Consider the following 20,521-nt stretch of genomic DNA (forward strand, 5'->3'; position numbering starts at 1 on the left):
CTAATAAACCGGATCGAAGGCCCGTTGGGTTTAACGTATTCTCATCAAACACACAAACAAAAAATAACAAAAACACCTCAATGTTTTATTGCTTGCTGGATATTGCTTTTCGAACACAAAAAAGGAGTGTATTTTATGGTCAGCGATTAATGTTTTCCCAATAAACTCATAGAAAACCTACAGGAACGAATCAGCCGCTGTGCAGAAACATGGAGATTATAACCGTTAGTGCGGAAAACGCATAAAAACTCATCGTCGAAAGTTATAATTATATATAAAGTATAAAAACCGCAACAAAACTGTTACCGACGGACGTAACCCCCGCCCTAACCGAGTAACTCCGCTATAAATACTGCCGTCTTCTCGGAGCGGGATAGATTTATAGATAAACTAAATATGTCTACATCGCGCCCCCCGACGGGATTTACTCCTGGGACTCCTTGCCGGCGAGTCTGTAAACCTCCGTTGGTCCGTCTAGGCTGGTAATTGTGGTCGTCAGCTGAATCTCCTCGGTGCTGCCCATGCCTGTACTACCTAAAAGGGGAAGAAACCGTCAGAAGGAACGCATGCGCGGCGCAGAACCAGGAGGTGGCAGGTTCAATGATCAGAGGTGCACCCGCCACATGTTCCAGAACAGAACACGCTGCAAGGTAGATCCAAATGCAATTATTATAACAAAGAGGGTGGCAGATAAGTGGAACAGCCTCCCAGCAGAGGTGCTAGAGGGTAATACAGTGAGGGGATTAAACATGCATGGGATAGACATACGGCTCCTGAATCTAAGACGAGACCGACACAAGGGTAGGAATCAGACGGTTGTTTGCGAACGCCGACAATCTGAACTATCTACTGCTACACCGAGCGGCGGTTCCTTGCACAGAGTCCTGCTCACAGGGAAGGGATCATATTTTTGCCAAGTTTACAGCGAGGTTCGGTTGCTGCTGCTTTATTGTGAATCTACGTTAAAGACCCCCTGTCGGAAGCCTCACATATATATTGAAACCTAAAAGCTGCGCATCCCGTGAGCAGGAAGTAAGAGCGTCAGCTCCCGGGGCAAAGTCTCACCGTTTCCCTGGCCGTCTCCATACTGCTTGTGCGAAGGCGCGTAGAGGAACATGAGGGCAAAGACGTAGAGGTTCCACATGCCGTAGACCCCGGTGAAGAAGGCGCTGTTCAGTTCAACCGAATATTCTCCCCATTTCAGATTCCCGTCCGAGACCTGCGGAGGCAGAACCCCAGCGCGGAGTTACAGACGGGGACAAAATATCTCCAATACATTTATAATCTATCCACGCCGCTAAATCCCAACGGCACTGGGCTTCAGATCCATCCGAGGATCTAAAGGGGTGGCTGCTCCAAGGCCGGATCCCTGCTGGGCTTTTAAACGTGTATTTAATATCCCGAATAGATTGTTTCAGGTTTGTAAACAGCGTGGAAGCTGAAGCCCTATCTGCAGGATCAACTGGACAGGGCAAAAAAAATAAAAAAAAATAAAAAAAAATACCCCACCTAAAAAAGAAAGATCTGCGCGTACCTGAGTAGTGATGAAAAAGACGACCGTCAGAGCTGCGCAAGCCAAGGTCACAATCATCAAAAACTTGAATCTAAATATCAGCCCCTGTGGGAAGAAATATAATATATCTGTATATTCTACATAATAATAGAGAGACGCCCACTAACTACCGGGCAGCAAACAGAAACATTTACATACATAAAAGGGGTTAATAAAGCGCAGGAGGGAAATTTTATTTGAAAGGAGGAGAAAAGTTACAACAAGAGACCGGAATCTAACACTAGAGGGTCAGAGACTGAGATGGAACGGAAGGAAGTTTTACTTTACTGAGAGGGTGGTAGATAAGTGGAACAGCCTCCCAGCAGAAACGCCCATATTACGTATGGATTAAATACACACCCTACTTCCAGATTCTAAAATATTTCCAAGGCGTGTTCAAACCGCTGCATTACCCCTTCCTACCAGCAGGTGGCGGTATATACGAGTGCAATAAAAATATATTTTCTTTTTCAACAAAAAATAAAGGAAAATGGAAGCGCCCCCCCCCCCATCCTCGATTTACTGCAGCTTCATACATGTAATATTTTCATTAAGTGGCATGTCTTGAATAGGTGGGCTTTTTTTTTCACCCCGGTCACGTATATCATTTATCTCAGAGTAGGCAAAATCAACCATATTTTGGCAACGTTTAGCAGAAGGAAGGTCACCTACCTGGTAGTGCAGCCTGCGCGCTTTACTCATCGCCGGCAGACTGGTCTGCTTCCCGCCGATGTTCCGGAACACCTGGTAAACCATGAAACAGAGGAACAAGAAATACAGACAGGCGCAGATCCCGGCCACGATAATGAACGCCATCTGAGCGCGGGCGTTAAGGAACGAACAATTACAATCTTTATCCTCAAAAAACAAATAAAAAATACAATAAAAAACATCTGCGCCAAGACGGTAACTAGAAAACCAGGGTCAGGATCCGCGTGCGGATGGGAAGCCAGACATCTGAAACCGGTTCTGGAATATGAAATGGGGGGGGGGGGGGGGCAATTTAGGACAGCCAACCCCCACAGACACTGGAAGGGTTAAAGGAATTCTATTGTCTATCTTACAGAAGCCTGGTGGACTACAACTCCCATTAGTCTTTGCCAGCCCAGCACATGGCTGTTATAGTTACAGGAGTCGGATTCCAGTAAGAGTCGGAGGTCCAGACTATCGCCGACCGCGTGGCCAGTGGGCATGGAGTTGGCCACGTAAGGCACCATATTGGTTTTTGCTCACTGCCTCCACTAACTGGGTTAAAGATGCCGGCCGGCAGCCAGAAATAAAATATTAAAGACGTTACTCACACTTCTACGGGTTTAAGTAAAAAAACGTGTCACTTCTGCTCAGCTGGTGTGAAGAGACAGGACTGGGGGGGGGGCAGTTGATCGGTGTGATGGTGCTCCCCACCGCCGGCACAGAAAGGCGTTCGGCATACCACAATTTCTCTGTGCGATATAGATATATTTATATATTACATATACACACACACACCTCTTAATGATTAGGTCTTAAAATTTTTATATACATATTTTATTTATTTTATTTTATTTAAGCCCTAATCCTCAAAAACATCCCATCACCCACCTGATCGGTTTGCCGTATATTTAAAGACTAACGTTTTAAAAAGTTCATTCTGTTACAAATAATAAGTTTTCCAACGTGACTGGTGCACAGAGATACGGCACAACGGTACGGAAAAAGAGGTTCCACCCAAAAGGAAATGTCTTTTTTCGGAAAGTTTCCAGTTTTTTTTTTTTAAGAAAACAGAAAGGCACCAAGCAACAGCAAGAGTACGTCGCCGGACTCTGGGGTCCTACGTAAAGGATACAGCCAGTTCTGCACCAACATCTGTCGCCCAAATGCTGTAGAACGGGTTCTTCAGCTGCACCCCTCTGGGAAAAGCAAAACACACAGGTAAAGTTACTCGGAGGCGAATCGAGACCACCTCTGCCCCCCCGCGGCCAACGGTGAGATCAGGAAGAGACGTGACGGAATGTTGGTGAAGCCTCAAAGATTATGCCGGCGTTCCAAAGGGGGTCCCGGCAGCCCTATGTCCCCAGACAAGGTGCCCAAGATATTTGCCCACCTCCCGGTATTCACAAACACGTATGTTTTAGAGTAAGACACTCACCGCTCACACATGTCAAATATAAAGAGACAGCAGGATCCAAAGGCAATGGGGCCGACCTGCTTCCAGTAAACGGAGATCCGATTCCGGTCGCTTTGATCCTACAGACGCACAGCACAAAGATCACCGTCAGCTCAGTCTCACAAATAGATAAAAGGGACAGACGAGACGGGCTCAGGGGGGCTTATCTGCCTTCAAACGCTTTTGTGTTAAATAAAATGTTCTAGGAGGACTTGGTGGAAAGGAGACGCCGTGTTATAAGTAATGGGGTCATTTAAATGACGGGGCTTTTAAAAGAAAGCAAGACTTTGAGAAGCGTGTGAAGTCCAGCAAGGCAACACGCGGGGAACCAAAGGATCTCGTGGACCATTCCTGGGAATGCCAGAAAGAGCAGCTTCTACGTTATACACCATATTTCTAACTAAAAAAAGATATATACATTTATATACACGGCTACAGAGCCTTTAAACCCCACCATCATGTGCTCTCCGCAGAAGATGATCCAGAAGGACAGCAGCATCGAGTAGAATATCCCCTGCCGGATATCACCAAACAGCAGCATCCAGGTCCAGTCGAAGCCGATGGAGAACCACTCGACAGGGATATTGATGAAGGTCATGGAAAAGCCCAACGCGAAAATCACTCTGGGGGCAAAACAGAGCAGTTTGGGTTTTTTCGTTTTTTTAATCAAAGACTTTAATGCTCCCATGAAGCCAGCGTCTGCTCGGATGTCTTTTTATCAGGCAATTAATAAAGAGATTGCAAAAGCAAACAAACCAAAAAAACCAAAACTCCTACTTTTCCAAGAGAACCGGTGACCGCGTCATCATGGTGATCCTCCTCCAGTACCAAATCATGATGATGATGATGCTGGGTGTGAGGAAGGTCTTCATAGCAAACCAGACTTTTGTGAAGCCCCCATTCTGGAATATACTCTGCGAGGAGGAAAAAATAAAATAAAAAAAATACAAATTTTTTTCCAGCAATTGAAAAAAATTAGTCACATTTAATCTCATACGCGAAACAGAGAACGTCGAGCATATAATCAGGTTTCGTTAAAGGGAATTTGGCCTCCAGCCCCCTGCGCTATGCAAGTAACAGGCCAAGTTTCGTCAGAAAAGCTGCGTCCCCTGCAATTCGGTGACGCAGTATATATATATATATATATATATATATATATATTTTTTTTTTTATTTTAATGGTCACCGGGCCACTGCTACAAAACCCCACCCCCCTTAAAAAACAAAAATTCTCACCACAATATGCAGATCCTGAATTTCACCAATTCCGATGTTGATTTTCTTCCGTTCGTTGACCGGCAGACGGATGTTAAGCAGGTAGAATTTATGGGCTATGCTCCCGAGCTCCAGGAGCGGAAGGGTATCGCAGTCGTAATTACGGCCCTCGTTCTCGTGAGTCTGAGAGGAGAGAAAATACGGAGACAAGAAACCGATCATGAGTGACATCGAAGCGAAGAAGTCGGGGGGGGGGGGGGGGTTCCATTTAAACAACAGCTTCCAACTTTAATAAGCAACCTTTAATCTTCATTTTCCGAACCAACCTTGGGCACCGGCAGGATACACTTCAGCTTCCGCTGCTCCATGGACCGCGCCATTTCCGTCCAAGGATCGTTGGGGTCGTCGCGGTAGGCCATCGCCACGTCCAGCGTGACCATCGCGTTTTCCTCTGAAAGGCAAGCGGTGGAACAATCAAGAACATGGAAATTCCAGAACCCCCCCCCCCCCCCATGTTCTAGAACTCCGCTGGATAGAGTGTAACGACCTCCGGATACTTTGAGGGTCTCAAACAGCCAAAGAACCGTCTAGTAAAGGCATAATGCTAAGAGGGTCCTGCAGGATCTGCCCCCAAGTCCTGTCCTATAAGGGTGGTCCTCCTCAAGGGCCCCGTTTTGCAAATTCCCATGCATCGTTTGAGACCACTGCAACGGGAACGTTAGCGGTTACAGAGAAGGGGAACGTAGGCACGCATGGGCTCGGCACACGGCTCCTGAACCCAAGACGAGACCAACGACCCAGAAGAAATAAAATAAGCAGACTGCGGCTCTTAAGGAAATCCGCCCACGACCCACCTGCCAAAAAAATGGTGCATTTCCTCCCAAAAACAGCAATTTGCCCATAATTTTTTTCAGACCACCTCCGCAGAACTCGTATCCACGCACCCACTGCCCTTACTCTAAAACATCAACATTAAAAACGCTCGTCTTCTAAAAATTCCCCGTAGGAGGCCGGATTCGTGTGTCTGCTGGAAAGAATCCAACTCCCTAAGCCTCGGCCGACGAGCGTCTGGACTATTTACAGACATCACAGAAAGGCGTAAGCTGGCGGAATGACACGATGTGACGAATGTTATATAGAACGTTACAACTGTATATAAAGTATGAAGCCACACTGCGGACTGGAAAGTTCAGGCTCCGGAGCCCAATCTAACCAGATTATTATTAATATTTGGAATTACTTAAAATGCCAATTATATGCATTTACACAGCTCTGACATATCTGAAAGCGATAAAAAGGGTCTTTTAATGCAAATTTGTCATTCATTTTACAGAACCCCACAGTGAACACCATACTGCTATACGGTCAGCCCAAGCAGAAAGAACAGTATAAATAGTAATAGTGTCACTATTTTAAAGTTCCTTTAGCAAAACCCCCAGCGCTGTATACAGTAATATAACCCCCCCAGCGCTGTATGCAGTAATATAACCCCCAGCACTGTATACAGTAATATAACCCCCCCAGCACTGTATACAGTAATATAACCCCCCAGCGCTGTATACAGTTATACAACCCCCAGTGCTGTATACAGTAATATAACCCCCCAGCGCTGTATACAGTAATATAACCCCCAGCGCTGTATACAGTAATATAACCCCCAGCGCTGTATACAGTAACGTCTGGTTTTCTCTCATTTTGTTCCAATAAACCCCCTTTATCTGCAGACCTGGAGCCGCCGCTGCTGTCAGTCGTGTGATATTTTGGGTGATTTTCCCGGCTCAAACACCACACTGAGCTGATGCTTTATGGCGATGCTAATGAAGTCCCTTCCTCCATAGACTTCCATTAGTCAGCGAGTCCAGCTGAGTGATTAAGACTGAGCCATTCTATTGTTCCCCACAGGCAGTATGATAAGGAGTCGGGGTGTTTAGTAGATCGGGGGTCAGATAACAGCGCGAGAATCATACAAACGGCTGATATGCAGGAGCCCCAAAACAGTCTGCAGAAAACGGTCGATAATGTATTTTTAAATACCTTCTTATCCCGCTTGAGGAACCGATTAATCCGTCCCCCCCCCCCCCCCCCAACAAGCGCAATAGGAAAATCCCTTAGTTTCTGTGGGAGCCGCCATCTTGCGGTCCATCACTTGGTTTAATTTGCCCCCCCTCGCCCTGAGATATTTCCGATAATCTCTAGCACTAAAGGCTCACGTGCCGCCCCCTAACAACGCGGGGAGAGAACAGGAAGTGGCTACCAACTTCCTGCTCAGGCTGACCAATGGAATTCTACTGCAGTCAGCAGCGAGGGATCATGGGAAGTGAACATTTGGCATAGAGGCCATTTAGTGCAGGATTGCTCCATTTTATCTCAGACGCGGCCGTTTTGCCGGATTTCGGATAAATTACCGATGGCGTTCCTGAATTTGAAGACGACGTTCAGCTCCAGGATAATCAGCATGAACTGGAACCAGGAGCTCATCTCGTAGCCGCTGAACGGGATGTGGACGGAGAACACGATGTCGTTGGCCTCGATGAGCCGGCTCATGGCTTCGTCGAGGGACTGGACCTTTTCGCACTTGTCTTTCCCCCACGGCATCAGCCACTTGTTGGAGCCGTGGTGACCTTTCCGGATGTCGATACATTTCGCGGCCAGGAAGCGGACAGACGTCGTGGGCTTCGGTGCTGAAAAAAGAAAAAAGTGAAAGTAACGTTGAAAGCCCATTTTACCAACTATTGTGTTAAGAAGAGGAAAAAAAAATAAAAATAAAAATTATATAAATCCCTAGGGAGAAGCTGCAGCTCCCCTCATCGTCCTAGTCGGTTTCCATAACTGACTGGCGGCGGGGAAAGGAGGGGGCAAACAAATTTAAAGGGACCCCTCAGCCATCGCAGTGCAAAACTAATTAAATGGTAAATAATGCATAAAGAAGGCAACACATGAACATCAAAGATTGAAGACGTTTCCTCGTAGAGACCCCCGAGGTCCCAAAAGCTTCCACAGCCCTTCTGCCGACTCTTCCATCAGCAAACAGACACTAGGGAGTTGACCTCATTTCAGCAAAACTAAGTTGAAATAGTAACTTTTTGGGTTTTTACGACCTTTTCTCTCTAAAAAGCCGTCCATCAGCTTCAACGCGACTGAAGCCTCCATATATAAAAATAAAAAAAAAATAGTACCCCCACGCCCCAGAGTTACCCGCATATGACATCACTGGGGCAGAGGAAGATACCACTTAAACACTAATGCAACCGCATAACAAAAGTGAAAATTTTCAATCATGGTTCCTGCCCATAAACAAAAAATCATAACATGTGACTAATACCCCAGGGTGGGGCATTTACAGGGGGTGTGCTGCAAAAGGTCTTTCGACAGGTACATCCGAGCCAAATAGTCTCAAAACTTTACATCTATAAACATCTGCACTTAACAGAATACGCAAAAAACAGCTCTTTTTAAAATTATATAATCACACACTTTAACAGTTTGGGGTCACTCAGACTGCAAAAATTATTATTCAAAAATAAAATAAAAAATGGATCAGAGATCCAGCACAGACGGGGTTAATGTTGGAAATGACTATTGTAGCTGGAAACGGCTGATTCTTAATGGAATCACTCCCATCACTCCTGTGTCCCAATGGCCCTTTATCACTCCCATCACTCCTGGGTTCCAATGGCCCTTTATCACTCCCATCACTCCTGGGTCCCAATGGCCCTTTATCACTCCCATCACTCCTGGGTCCCAATGGCCCTTTATCACTCCCATTACTCCTGGGTCCCAATGGCCCCTTATCACTCCTATTACTCCTATGTTCCAATGGCCCTTTATCACTCCCATCACTCCTAGGTTCCAATAACCCTTTATCACTCCCATCACTCCTGGGTTCCAATGGCCCTTTATCACTCCCATCACTCCTGGGTCCCAATGGCCCTTTATCACTCCCATCACTCCTGTGTTCCAATGGCACGTTGTGTTCGCTGATCCAAGTTTACGTTTAAAAGGATAATTAATGGTTAGAAAACACTTTTGTAATTTTGTTACAGCCAGAAATTTCATTGTTTTGCATGAAAACAGCTGCGTGACCCCAAACTATTGAACATACATATAATAAAAGATATATACCTCCATTAGCTTAATATTTTTATATTATTTATATTAGAAAATAAGAGGAATCTGGAACGATGAACGTCAGTATTTATTTTAGGCTCCGTTGGCTTTTTTTGTAATCTATAATAAAAATGATATGAATGTAGAATTATTAAAATTCTGTATTTTATAGATCCAGCGTCGGTCACCCGCAGATAAGATCCATCTTTGAACCCGAAGTCAGAAGGCGTGGGGTGCGTTTAATTGGAGAGTAACCCCGGGTCCTGCAGCGAAAGCAGTCCTTTCAACGTCAATTACCCAATTAGAGGCGGAATCGCAGCGCCCTCACCCTGCGCGAGCGTCGCACATTCCTGTCTGTCTGTCTATCCACCCAATTACCCCCTCGTGCGAGGATCCAGGCCCTGCGCACACATACAATGCAGCTACGCTTCACTACACCGAGCAGCAGCAGGGCACAAACCAGCCAAGCCAGCTAAAGGGAACCCGTTTAACACCCAGGACATCAGCTCAAAAAAAAAAGCACCTATTGTAAAGCAGAGGCCGAGATAGAATGGAAGGAAGTTTTACTTCACTGAGAGGGTGGTGGATAAATGGAACAGCCTCCCAGCAGAAGTGGTAGAGGCTAATACAGTGAGGGGAATAAACGTGCATGGGATAGACATACGGCTCCTGAATCTAAGACGAGACCAACTGGTTAAGAGGAGTTATCCCACCTACATGCAATCATTCACACAAGGAGCATTTTGGGCATCCACGGAAGAGACTACACTGTCGACAACAACAAAAATGGCAAGTATTAATAAGCCTCAGCAACATACACATAGCAGTAGAAATGCCCAAGAAGTTTTTTGCGCTGCTACAGCAACAACTTTCAAGCAGCACCCAATATACACATTAACAAGGTTTTTTTTTTTTTTTAATATCTGCCCAGAGTTTGGCCGCCAGCGATGTCCGGAACGACGATTCCAATAACTACCTTTTCTTTTAAAGCGTTACATTCGGCAGGCGAGACAACAGCCATGGTACGTATTCAAAGAGTTCCAACAGAGTCTGCGGCGCTGTACAAAGAACACAGACAGACTTAAAAATGATCAATAATAAAGAGATGTGTCATTACTGCTCCAGAAAGAGTTAACGTGCCTCTGGCTCATCTACCCCGGAAGGGGGTAATAGTATTTTGGGCGAGGAGGAGACGAGTTACGACACGCGAGGCGCAGGAAGCGCTGGGAGGCCGGAGCTCATTCTCTCCACTTAAAAGCATTCCAGGAGGGATCTGTAATCACTTCAAAGTACCACTGGGTATTGTTACACGATTACTGCCCCCCTCCCACCCCCGGCTGCTCAGAGCCCAGGGTCCAAGACCCCATAAAGGGGGCAAAAACCTGGTCTCCAGAGAACAGCTGTGGTCGCACAATAGCCCCCCTACCTGTCTGCGGGGTAATTAACTCTGCAATTTCACCCCCTCCCCACATGCCATTCCCTGTTCCCAGGACAGAGGGGAGGGACGCCATATTTAGCAGCTATTTAGGGGTTAGAAACTTTAAAGTACAAAGAGGCAAAGGGAGCGCCTTAATGTATATAATGCGGGGCTATTTAAAAGTGGCGTGCGATAATTTTTATATAAAAAGAAAGAAGGGGGGGGGAATAAGTCTTGATATACTCATTACTTACATCTAATATTAATCCACTTTCAGGACATTAAGTTATTTTATAGCATAGGAACTGAGGTTATAGCCATAATACTCCCTGTTCTCAGCAGCCAGGGGAAGCAAATCACCATTACACCTTGCATTTCCTATTTAGTTTCACGGTCACTTCCTGTTTGGATCACAGGATGAAAATAGTGTCGTCGCCCCCCCCCCCCCCCCCCATCTTACCGTACCTCGGCACAAAATGGAAAACACAGTTGCCATATGGAGTTCATTAAAGTTAAGTTCATTCGGAGAAGATATAAATAATAAAAAAAAAATAAAAAAAATAGGTAGACATCTCTAGCGCGCTGCGCGAGTCAGACATGTGCCTGCGCGCTCCTCGGACACAAGGATTATACGCTCTACCATTAAGCAAATAAAGAGCCGTCATTTTATTCTCTTATGAAGTGAATGGCAACAGCCAATCAGTGGCTGCTTCCTTGTCACATGACAAATATGCATTCCCGGAAAAAAAAAAAACCAAACTACATATACACACACACATATATACACATATATATATATAATGCAGAGTAAAATAATTACGTCTCGGTAATTGGGATAAATACAGTAATACAGAGTAGACATCTGCTGTACAGAACTTGTCAGCAGACACCCATCACCCTCAGCACCTGCCCTGGTGTCTGGTGCTGCGTGAAGTAGAATACCCCCTTGAAGATAATTTTGAGAGGGCTGCAGCCGACAGAACGGAATCAGGAATAGGGGGAGTTTTTGGCAGGATGCGGCCGATACGGAGTATCGAGTATAAAACGGAACCGGTCTTTTCAGAAGTCTCCACGTTTAACAGCCTACCTGCGGGCGACGGCGCTACAGACGGGGGCAAGAGGTGCAGCTGCCTTCGGGATCAACATTAGCCGTCCCGTGGGCTACATCACCAGCTGAAGGTCTGAAAGGCAAACGATGATGTCATATCCCAGCACCTGACATCATGTCCAGGAAGCCGGCACCAAGTGAAGCACACACAGCAAAGGTGGCAGAACCGATGCAGACCCCCCCCCCGCCCGTACTGCGCCACTACCGATGACAGACATGGGTGCGGGTATGAATGGGCATGGGGTCTCCTGGGGTAAGCCCAATAACCCTGCCTAGAGCAACCAGCGCTGAGTATCCAATCAGCACCTCAAGAGATACATTGTATACCCTTCTCTGCAAGATTAAAGCCATATGAAGTTATGACATCATCACATATCTGAAAGTGAGTGGACTGTGACAACTGGGTTTTTCTATTAACCCTTTAAAACACAGAGTGGCAGATGCTACGGCTGGATGAGGACGCCCGACATTCTTTTTCTATGAAAACCAATATTTTAAACACTGGCCCTTTATCTAGCTGTCCCGGGGCCCTCCTGCTACAATATTCTGGCATATTAAAGCTCTGTTTATTTACAGCTTGTCGTCAAACAGAAACCCCCTGGAGGGCGAGACAGACCCGGCCACTCAGAGCCGACACGCACAAAGGGTTAACCCACTTGACATACCAAGGGCATTAGTCCTGTGCCCCGATCCCCGGCGCTGCTCAGAGCTCGCTTGTCCTACACGGATTTAAAGGGACAGCACCAAGAAAAGAAAAAAAAAAAACACCTAATATGCGATAATAATGTTTAAAATCTTCTAGTAAAATATTCATATTTTTTCCATGACTGCTTCATAAAATATTAAGCGTTACCTGTGTGCACTTTTTGTTATGGAGCCTCCAAAATGTCATCCTGACATTAAAAAATAAATAAAAAGAAAAGAAAAGAAAAAGAAGTGTTTATTTTACGGGCTACGGTACACGAGAGACACTTATTTGCACGGATTTCACAAGCGCTGATCCAGAACACGGCTCTCATGCACCAAACGCGATCCAGCTGCTGTGCACGACAACTCCCATGACACTCAGCCAGCGACCGCGCCTGCCTGCATCACTGTGCACAGCTGGAGCGCTTACTTTGAACCCAGTTATGGGCCAATTAGGAAATGTAACCTGCATAATGGTGAGAACCGTCCATGATATATTAACCCATTCCCTACCTCTTACATATTAGGAATAAGCTTAGTGATATGGGGGGGGGGCTATAGTCTGCGTTAATGGCAAAACATTAATCTCGATTTGTAGAATAAGTGAATTCTTAGCAGCTCCAGCTTTGGAAATTAACCCCGGCAGTCACCGATTGATGGGAGTTGTAGTCCACGTCCCCTTGGCCTCTAGCGCCGGTTAATCCCCTTCTGTGGGGTAACGGAGGGCGAGTAAATTCCTTGGGAACGATACGAGGTTCACACGGCCTGTAGTGTCCTTTAATAACCATCACAGAAACACAATGAAACAGGACAAAAACTTACACCGTCGCAGGTTAACTCTTTGGGTACCACACTGGAAGCTAAAACACATAGAGCAAACGCAGACATATATACACACACACACACACAGCACATGCGCAGACAACACAAAGTATACCTAGTACTATGAAATCTGTAAACACAACAGGATAAGAGCTGGAAGCAAAAAAAATAAATAAAAAATTAAGTAAATTCTGCCTGAAATCAATTTAAAAAAACAAAAACCAAAAAACAACCACAGGATAGAAATAAAACATTGCAACAAACGAGAAAAAAAAAAAAAAGGGGGGGGGGATTTAATTTCACTCCCACGTTACAAGATTTGGTTAAATCACTTTTATTATCTGAACACGAAAATTCTTTCCCAAACCCAAAGCGCTAAACGCAGCAACAATCACTATTGTCCTCGAAATAAACAGGGAAATAAAACCGCCGACGACCAAATTCTCTCGTCACACGGGGGGGGGGGGGGGGGGGTCGGATTAACCAAAGAATTTGGGGAATAATAAAAAAAGTAGTAAACAAAGGAACTGAAATGCAGGATCTTAAAAGGAGAAGGAAGGGTTAAAAGAAATAAAATAAAAAAACACTGGAGGATGAAAACCAGAATTACTGAAAATGTCCTGTTTTAAGGCACATCTTGAAATGTATATTTTAGGATCTGACCCCAGATGTGAGGCCACCTCGACCGCCCCCCCCCCCCCCCCCCATTATCTCTTGTACAAAACCAGACTAATTTCCTTGTTTCAGAGTGAATGGCGCACACATGCGCAGGAGCGTCCCCCGATTTAAAAGGTACAGGCAGTAGCCAGCTGAATGCGCCACTTGCCACTTTTTTCACTCCATGTTCTCTACCCAAAAACTCAATACCCTCAGGACTGCAGTTATTTGCGATTTAGGCAAAAAGCATAATTTTAAAAGTTTTCACCCCCCGATTTGCACTTTTCTCTATAATACGAGAATAAATCATTTCATAACTTTTGTAAACAGATCACTTGTAACAAATTTACTTTCTACCCACAAATAGATACAAAAGGAGGCCATGCGCAGCTTGGGGAATCTCTATTACCCTCCTGGATTGGGGCAGAATTAATGGGGGGGGGGGGGCAGGCAGGGAAGGGTTAATACAAACCAGAGGTTATGGGGGGGGGCAGAATACCCTCTAACTTTTACCCCCCAGCCCACTGAAGATTGTCCCTGCTTTGGGATGCATTCTGGGGGTAAACGGGGAGGGGGGAGGGGTAAGAGCGAAAGTTTCACTCACCGATCAGCCCCCCGACCAGGAATGCCAGCACCTGGAAGACCAGCAGGGTGACCCCCACCATGCACAGCTTCTTGGTGCTCATGTTTTCTATGATCGCCCCCGCCATGATGACTCCGGTGCGGACTCGGTGAGCGGACTCTCTCGGTACGGATTTATAGCACAGGCTGCCGCAGCCTCTGGGTCACGTGACTTGCTCGCTCCCTGCGCCTCCCCTGGCTGCAGTACCGCCGCGCGGCCACTGGGGGCAGAGCAACCCCTATCACTGCCGCTGAGCCTTACCTGCCGAGTGTCCCTGCTCACAAGGGCCAGTCCTTCCCTGAGCCCTAAATCCCTGATCCCTCTAGGGGACTAGTAAATTAATTTAACGATTTGCTTTGCAAAATTCTTGTGTTTTTTAGTAAAACACATTGTCTACATATGTTGGCTCCGCCGTGCTGCTCGCGCATTTTATTTTTTCCTTAATGTAAATTCCAACTAATAGAAATCTGTAATATCAGTGATCATATTAATATTGGACAAATTATAGAAGTCCCTCTTGTTCTTGTCATGCCTTGAAATGCTGGCAGCAGTTGAATAAATGTCCTACTTTCCCTCCTCATGATGGATGAGTAATGAGTATCTCCCTGAACTTCTCAGCATTGAAGAGACCATAAGCCATTCATTCTGAGCCAATCCCCAACTCTGTATACAGAAATGAAGCCCCAAACAATGCTGAGCTGATGGCACTGCTGGACATCTTCTGATTGCCAAGGGCATGTAAGCCTGATGTGTCTTTCATCTGCTAAACTAAATTTTCATTGGCCCATCACTGCGCCTACGGCCCTCGACATTTCCCGTTTCTTTGTTTGATAGAACATCTGGAAACCCCTGTCTGCCTTCACATTTCTGTCTGTGAGAGACCTGGCAGGGTACAGCTACCCTGGGTGTTGTTGCTGTGCTGAGTCTTGCGTCTGGTTTGAGAGGTAGTCTGCGCATGTACAGAGCCCTATACAACACTTTTGCACCTGATCAGTACACCATATAATGGACTCCTTGGGAGGCGGACCTTTGGTATCAGATTTGAAAATTTCTGCACTTTTTGAAAATACGCGATATGGATTTCATTAAAGCACAATTTATACTTTTTGTGCGTTTTTTTTCCCCTGGCCCCAGTTTTTTTCAAGCCGCCTGCTTTACCACAGGTAGACAGGTAGCACATTTTAAATTTCCTTTTTTATGGTCCGGCTTTCCTTAGGATTCTTTTTGTTGAAGGTTGATTTAAGATTTAAAAGGACGCGAGTGATGGATGTTTCTTCAGGACTCTGGAAAACTGCAGTGAGATCATGTCTCAAACTTACGCAACAATCACAGTCACCCGACGCTGTATGCAGAAAAAGGCAGCAGGATCCGCAGAGACTCTTAACTTCTTAACGGTAATAAGGTACAGATTTTTATTGACTCGTTATTCACTTACATTTCGCAGCTATTAACGGGGTGCTTAAAATGCTTTAAAAATGTTGTGCTGTTTCTTTTTACCCCAGTTGTAGTTTTTGCCCCATAATATAAAGTTTTCAGGCTGCATATCAGCCGTTTGTATGATTCTCGCTCTGTTATCTGACCCCCGATCTACTAAACAACCAGACTCCTTATCATACTGCCTGTGGGAAATAATAGAATGACTCAGTCTTAATCCCCCAGCCAGACACTCTGACTAATGAAAGTCTATGGAGGAACGGACTTCATTAGCATCGCCATAAAGCATCAGCTCAGTGTGGTGTTTGAGCCGGGAAAGTCACTCCAAATGTACAGTTCTGGGGATTATATTACTGTATACAGCGCTGGGGGTTATATTACTGTATACAGCGCTGGGGGTTATATTACTGTATACAGCGCTGGGGGTTATATTACTGTATACAGCGCTGGGGGTTATATTACTGTATACAGCGCTGGGGGGTTATATTACTGTATACAGCGCTGGGGGTTATATTACTGTATACAGCGCTGGGGGGTTATATTACTGTATACCGCGCTGGGGGGGTTATATTACTGTATACAGCGCTGGGGGGTTATATTACTGTATACCGCGCTGGGGGGTTATATTACTGTATACAGCGCTGGGGGTTATATTACTGTATACAGCGCTGGGGGTTATATTACTGTATACAGCGCTGGGGGTTATATCACTGTATACAGAGCTGGGGGTTATATTACTGTATACAGCGCTGGGGGTTATATTACTGTATACAGCGCTGGGGGTTATATTACTGTATACAGCGCTGGGGGGTTATATTACTGTATACAGCGCTGGGGGTTATATTACTGTATACAGCGCTGGGGGTTATATTACTGTATACCGCGCTGGGGGGTTATATTACTGTATACAGCGCTGGGGGGTTATATTACTGTATACCGCGCTGGGGGGTTATATTACTGTATACAGCGCTGGGGGTTATATTACTGTATACAGCGCTGGGGGTTATATCACTGTATACAGAGCTGGGGGTTATATTACTGTATACAGCGCTGGGGGGTTATATTACTGTATACAGCGCTGGGGGTTATATTACTGTATACAGCGCTGGGGGGTTATATTACTGTATACAGCGCTGGGGGGTTATATTACTGTATACAGCGCTGGGGGTTATATTACTGTATACAGCGCTGGGGGGTTATATTACTGTATACAGCGCTGGGGGTTATATTACTGTATACAGCGCTGGGGGTTATATTACTGTATACAGCGCTGGGGGGTTATATTACTGTATACAGCGCTGGGGGGTTATATTACTGTATACAGCGTTGGGGGGTTATATTACTGTATACAGCGCTTGGGTTATATTACTGTATACAGCGCTTGGGTTATATTACTGTATACAGCGCTGGGGGTTATTACTGTATACAGCGCTGGGGGGGTATATTACTGTATACAGCGCTGGGGGTTATATTACTGTATACAGCGCTGGGGGGGTTTTATTACTGTATACAGTGCTGGGGGTTATATTACTGTATACAGCGCTGGGGGGGTTATATTACTGTATACAGTGCTGGGAACTATAAGAAAGAATAAAAATTAGGTTATTGTCTAAAACTAGAGAGTCAGAGGCTCAGATACATTATAAGGAAATTGTACTTTATTGAGAGGGTAAGATAATATAAGTGGAACAGCCTCCCGGCAGAAGTGGTAGAGGGTAATACAGCGAGGGGATTAAACATGCATGGGATAGACATACGGCTCCTGAATCTAAGACGAGACCAACGACTGATTAAGGTTTGAGTCTTTACAGCAGGAGAAACGGGCGACTAGACGGGGGCCGGATGGGGCCGATCTGCCGGCAGGTTGTGGGTTTCTATGTTTTGGGTGTAATTAACCGGTTATTGCCGAGTCAGTCACTGAAAGTCTATCTCAGGATTCCTGACCTGACTGCAGATGTTGCCCGGGGTTGGGGTATTTCCAGGATGAGTCCGGGTATCGCTGCCAGCACTCGCTATCACGCAAAGGGCTCTTTTGTTAAAACAAGAACTCAAGATTTAACCCCTTACTGGAACGCGCCGGAGTAATCAGACATTTTAGCTAATCAGTGACAGTTGGCAGTTGAGGCCCCCGCTGGAAACCAACTAATTAAATGAGCTGTGATATGCTTATAATTAACTCGTTAAAATGTACAGGATCTAGTCAAATACCTCCCAAGTATCCCTGATTAAGAAGCACAGTCCCTGTTTGGTCCCCACAAACACCTCCCGCGCCTCTCTCTCCTCCCCTGATGCCCCTCCCCCCCCCGATGCCCCTCTCTCCTCCCCTGATGCCCCCCCCTGGTGCCCCTCTTTTCTAGGAGGTCGGAATGTTTGCTGGGTATGAGGGGATCGCAGGATTCTACAGCCCTAAAAGCCCCGATAATGTGTATAGAAACAGCAGCTATATATTTATATATATATATAAATTAAATAATGGGATTTTCCCGTCCCCAGCAAAGTCATCCACTCAATAACCAGACGATTGCAGAGATATTTAACCCCTTTGGGGATGGGGTAGATCCCAATCCATGATCTACTTGATTCCAAGGCACAGTTATATGTGACATCCTGAGACCCCTGTACTGTGTAAGATTCGATTTCCCCGGAAGCCCCCCATCTTGGCTGACCTTGTTATTCGATATTAAATGTTCCAGTCCAAGCAATGTGACAAAATATTTAATGGCATCTAATTCTGGGCAAAATGCCTAAAATTAGGGAAATAGTGTCCTCAAAACTGCTCTGAATTCAAAGACTGTAATCTGTAAAGAGGACAGTCCTTTGGTGTGCTCCAAATCCCCTGTGCCCCTCTTTCCCCCCCCCTGTGCCCCTCTTTCCTCCCCCTGTGCCCCTCTTTCCTCCTCCTGTGGCCCTCTTTCCTCTCCCTGTGCCCCTCTGCCCTCCTCTGTGACCCTCTTTTCTCCATTGATGCCCCATTTCCTCTCCTTGTGCCCCTCTTTCCTCTCCCTGTGCCCTTCTGTCCTCCCTTGTGCCCCTTTGGAGTTGGGGCACTACCTACTGTTCGAAACCTCCATATAAAAAGAGAAAAAACAGGATTCGCCGGCAGATAAGAACCCCTTGCCTGTCTGTGTGTGAGCGTGAGTGTGTGTGTAAGTGGTGTGAGCGTGAGTGTGTGTGCGTAAGTGGTGTGAGAGGGAGTGTGTGTTAGTGACTATGAGTAAGTTAGTGTGTTAGTGTGTGTGTACATATGTGTGCCAGTGCATATGTTGGGGGGCAGTTGGCCGACGGGGCCACTTTTGCTTTACTTGCCCTAGTGCCAGAAGGTGCCGACCCTCCCCTACCCCTGTCCCTTATTAGTATTATTATTGTTTCATATAGCGCCATCATATTCCGCAGCGCTGTACAATGGAGAGGAGCCAAGGCTGGTGCATTTGAGACAGGATAAGGGCTTTCTTCGGGTGGAATGCCGCAGAGATGACAGGCGCTGGCGGAGATGCTTTCATGTCAGGATTCTCGCTGCCGCCTGCTGAGGCCGAGAAAGAGAGCGCTTTCTGCGGGATTCACGCAGCGACTCTGATTAATCCCGAGGCGTCCCGCCGGCCGCCAATCCCCCGCAGCCGCCATCCGGATCTTTAATGTGAAACACATTCTGCTTTCTTCCAGCCCCTGGAGCCAAGAGAGAGACTGAAACCCGCAGGCATTTCGAAAAATTATTTTCCATTTTGCTCTTTTTACCTCCTTTTAATGAATCCAAATTATTAATACAAAAAGGCAAAGGCAAAAATAACAAGACGGTAAAATACCTTGTAACGTAAAGAAAAAATATATATACACAATATTTATTTAAGAGATGATTTATACCCCCCAAAAAATTTGGCTTATGTTAAAAAATATACATTTGATTTGTGACATTAGAAACATTCCCTGTAAAGACAAATAAAATCAACGTAATAATCATTTTTTGATAGGAGCGGCCGTAAAATATTATATTTATTATTGCTATTATTATTATATGTATTATATTTATCATTACTATTATTATTATTATATGTATTATTATATTTATTATATGTATTATTATATTTATTATTGCTATTATTATTATATGTATTATTATATTTATTATTACTATTATTATTATATGTATTATTATATTTATTATTACCATTATTATTATATGTATTATTATATTTATTATTACTATTATTATTATATGTATTATCATATTTATTATTACTATATTATTATTATTATTATGTAGATTTAATGTTATTATGTTATTTCAGGCATGACAAAGTCTAGTGACGTCATAGTATGTAAAATGGGATTTGAGGGTAAAGAGGGATCTGAGTTATGTCAACTCTCAGGGTTTTTGCCCCAATCTCAGGGTGAAGGGGTAGATTTGGGGTCACTCAGTCTGACTCCTTCCTATTCCCCCCGCTGTGATCGTATATAAGTCTCCCAGTTGGTGCCTTTGCTCCCAGTATGTTATGGTTGATATCCCTGCTTGAATGCAGGTGACTAAATTAAGTGTATCTTTAAATAATGTTTGCTGGGTATGAGGGTATCGCAGGGTTCTATATCCCTAAAAGCCCTGATAATGTGTATAGAAACAGTATGCTCTAAAATTAGAGTCGGAGGCTTAGATGTAATGGAAGGACATTTCATTTCAACAAGTGGGAAATAGGTAGATCTGCCTTCCAGCAGAAGTGACAGAGATTAATACTGTTGAAAATGTGCAGACTAGATAAACCAAAT

The 20,521-nt window shown here is 45.1% G+C and overlaps 1 protein-coding gene across 2 annotated transcripts; it reads right to left on the reverse strand.

Annotated features, from left to right (window-relative positions):
* Positions 1 to 424: 424 nt before the first annotated feature.
* LOC149276060 (protein wntless homolog A-like) lies at positions 425 to 14,420 on the reverse strand. Of its 2 annotated transcripts, XM_089503967.1 has the most exons (12): positions 14,315 to 14,420; positions 7,318 to 7,593; positions 5,239 to 5,363; positions 4,934 to 5,095; positions 4,476 to 4,612; positions 4,153 to 4,321; positions 3,681 to 3,778; positions 3,378 to 3,441; positions 2,225 to 2,368; positions 1,535 to 1,618; positions 1,066 to 1,219; positions 425 to 534 (listed from the first exon to the last, which is right to left on the reverse strand). In XM_089503967.1, exons 1-12 carry the CDS (start codon positions 14,418 to 14,420, stop codon positions 425 to 427), a joined length of 1,629 nt encoding a protein of 542 aa, XP_089360093.1. The 2 variants fall into 2 exon arrangements, with proteins under 2 accessions (XP_089360093.1, XP_089360094.1); XM_089503968.1 differs by lacking the exon at positions 7,318 to 7,593.
* Between the last annotated feature and the right edge of the window lie 6,101 nt (positions 14,421 to 20,521).

Source organism: Sceloporus occidentalis, unplaced genomic scaffold (assembly GCF_023333645.1).
Source record: "Sceloporus occidentalis isolate IW3139 unplaced genomic scaffold, rSceOcc1.0.p SCAF_249, whole genome shotgun sequence".
Lineage (NCBI taxonomy): Eukaryota > Metazoa > Chordata > Lepidosauria > Squamata > Phrynosomatidae > Sceloporus > Sceloporus occidentalis.

Excerpts from the sequence above, each read along its gene's own strand:
- LOC149276060 (XM_089503967.1), bottom strand. The coding sequence starts at position 14,420 with ATGGCGGGGGCGATCATAGAAAACATGAGCACCAAGAAGCTGTGCATG. Across the intron at positions 4,322-4,475 it reads TCACCGGTTCTCTTGGAAAA|AGTGATTTTCGCGTTGGGCT; the intron begins GTAGGAGTTTTG and ends TTTTGCCCCCAG. Across the intron at positions 535-1,065 it reads TGGAGACGGCCAGGGAAACG|GTAGTACAGGCATGGGCAGC; the intron begins GTGAGACTTTGC and ends TTCCCCTTTTAG.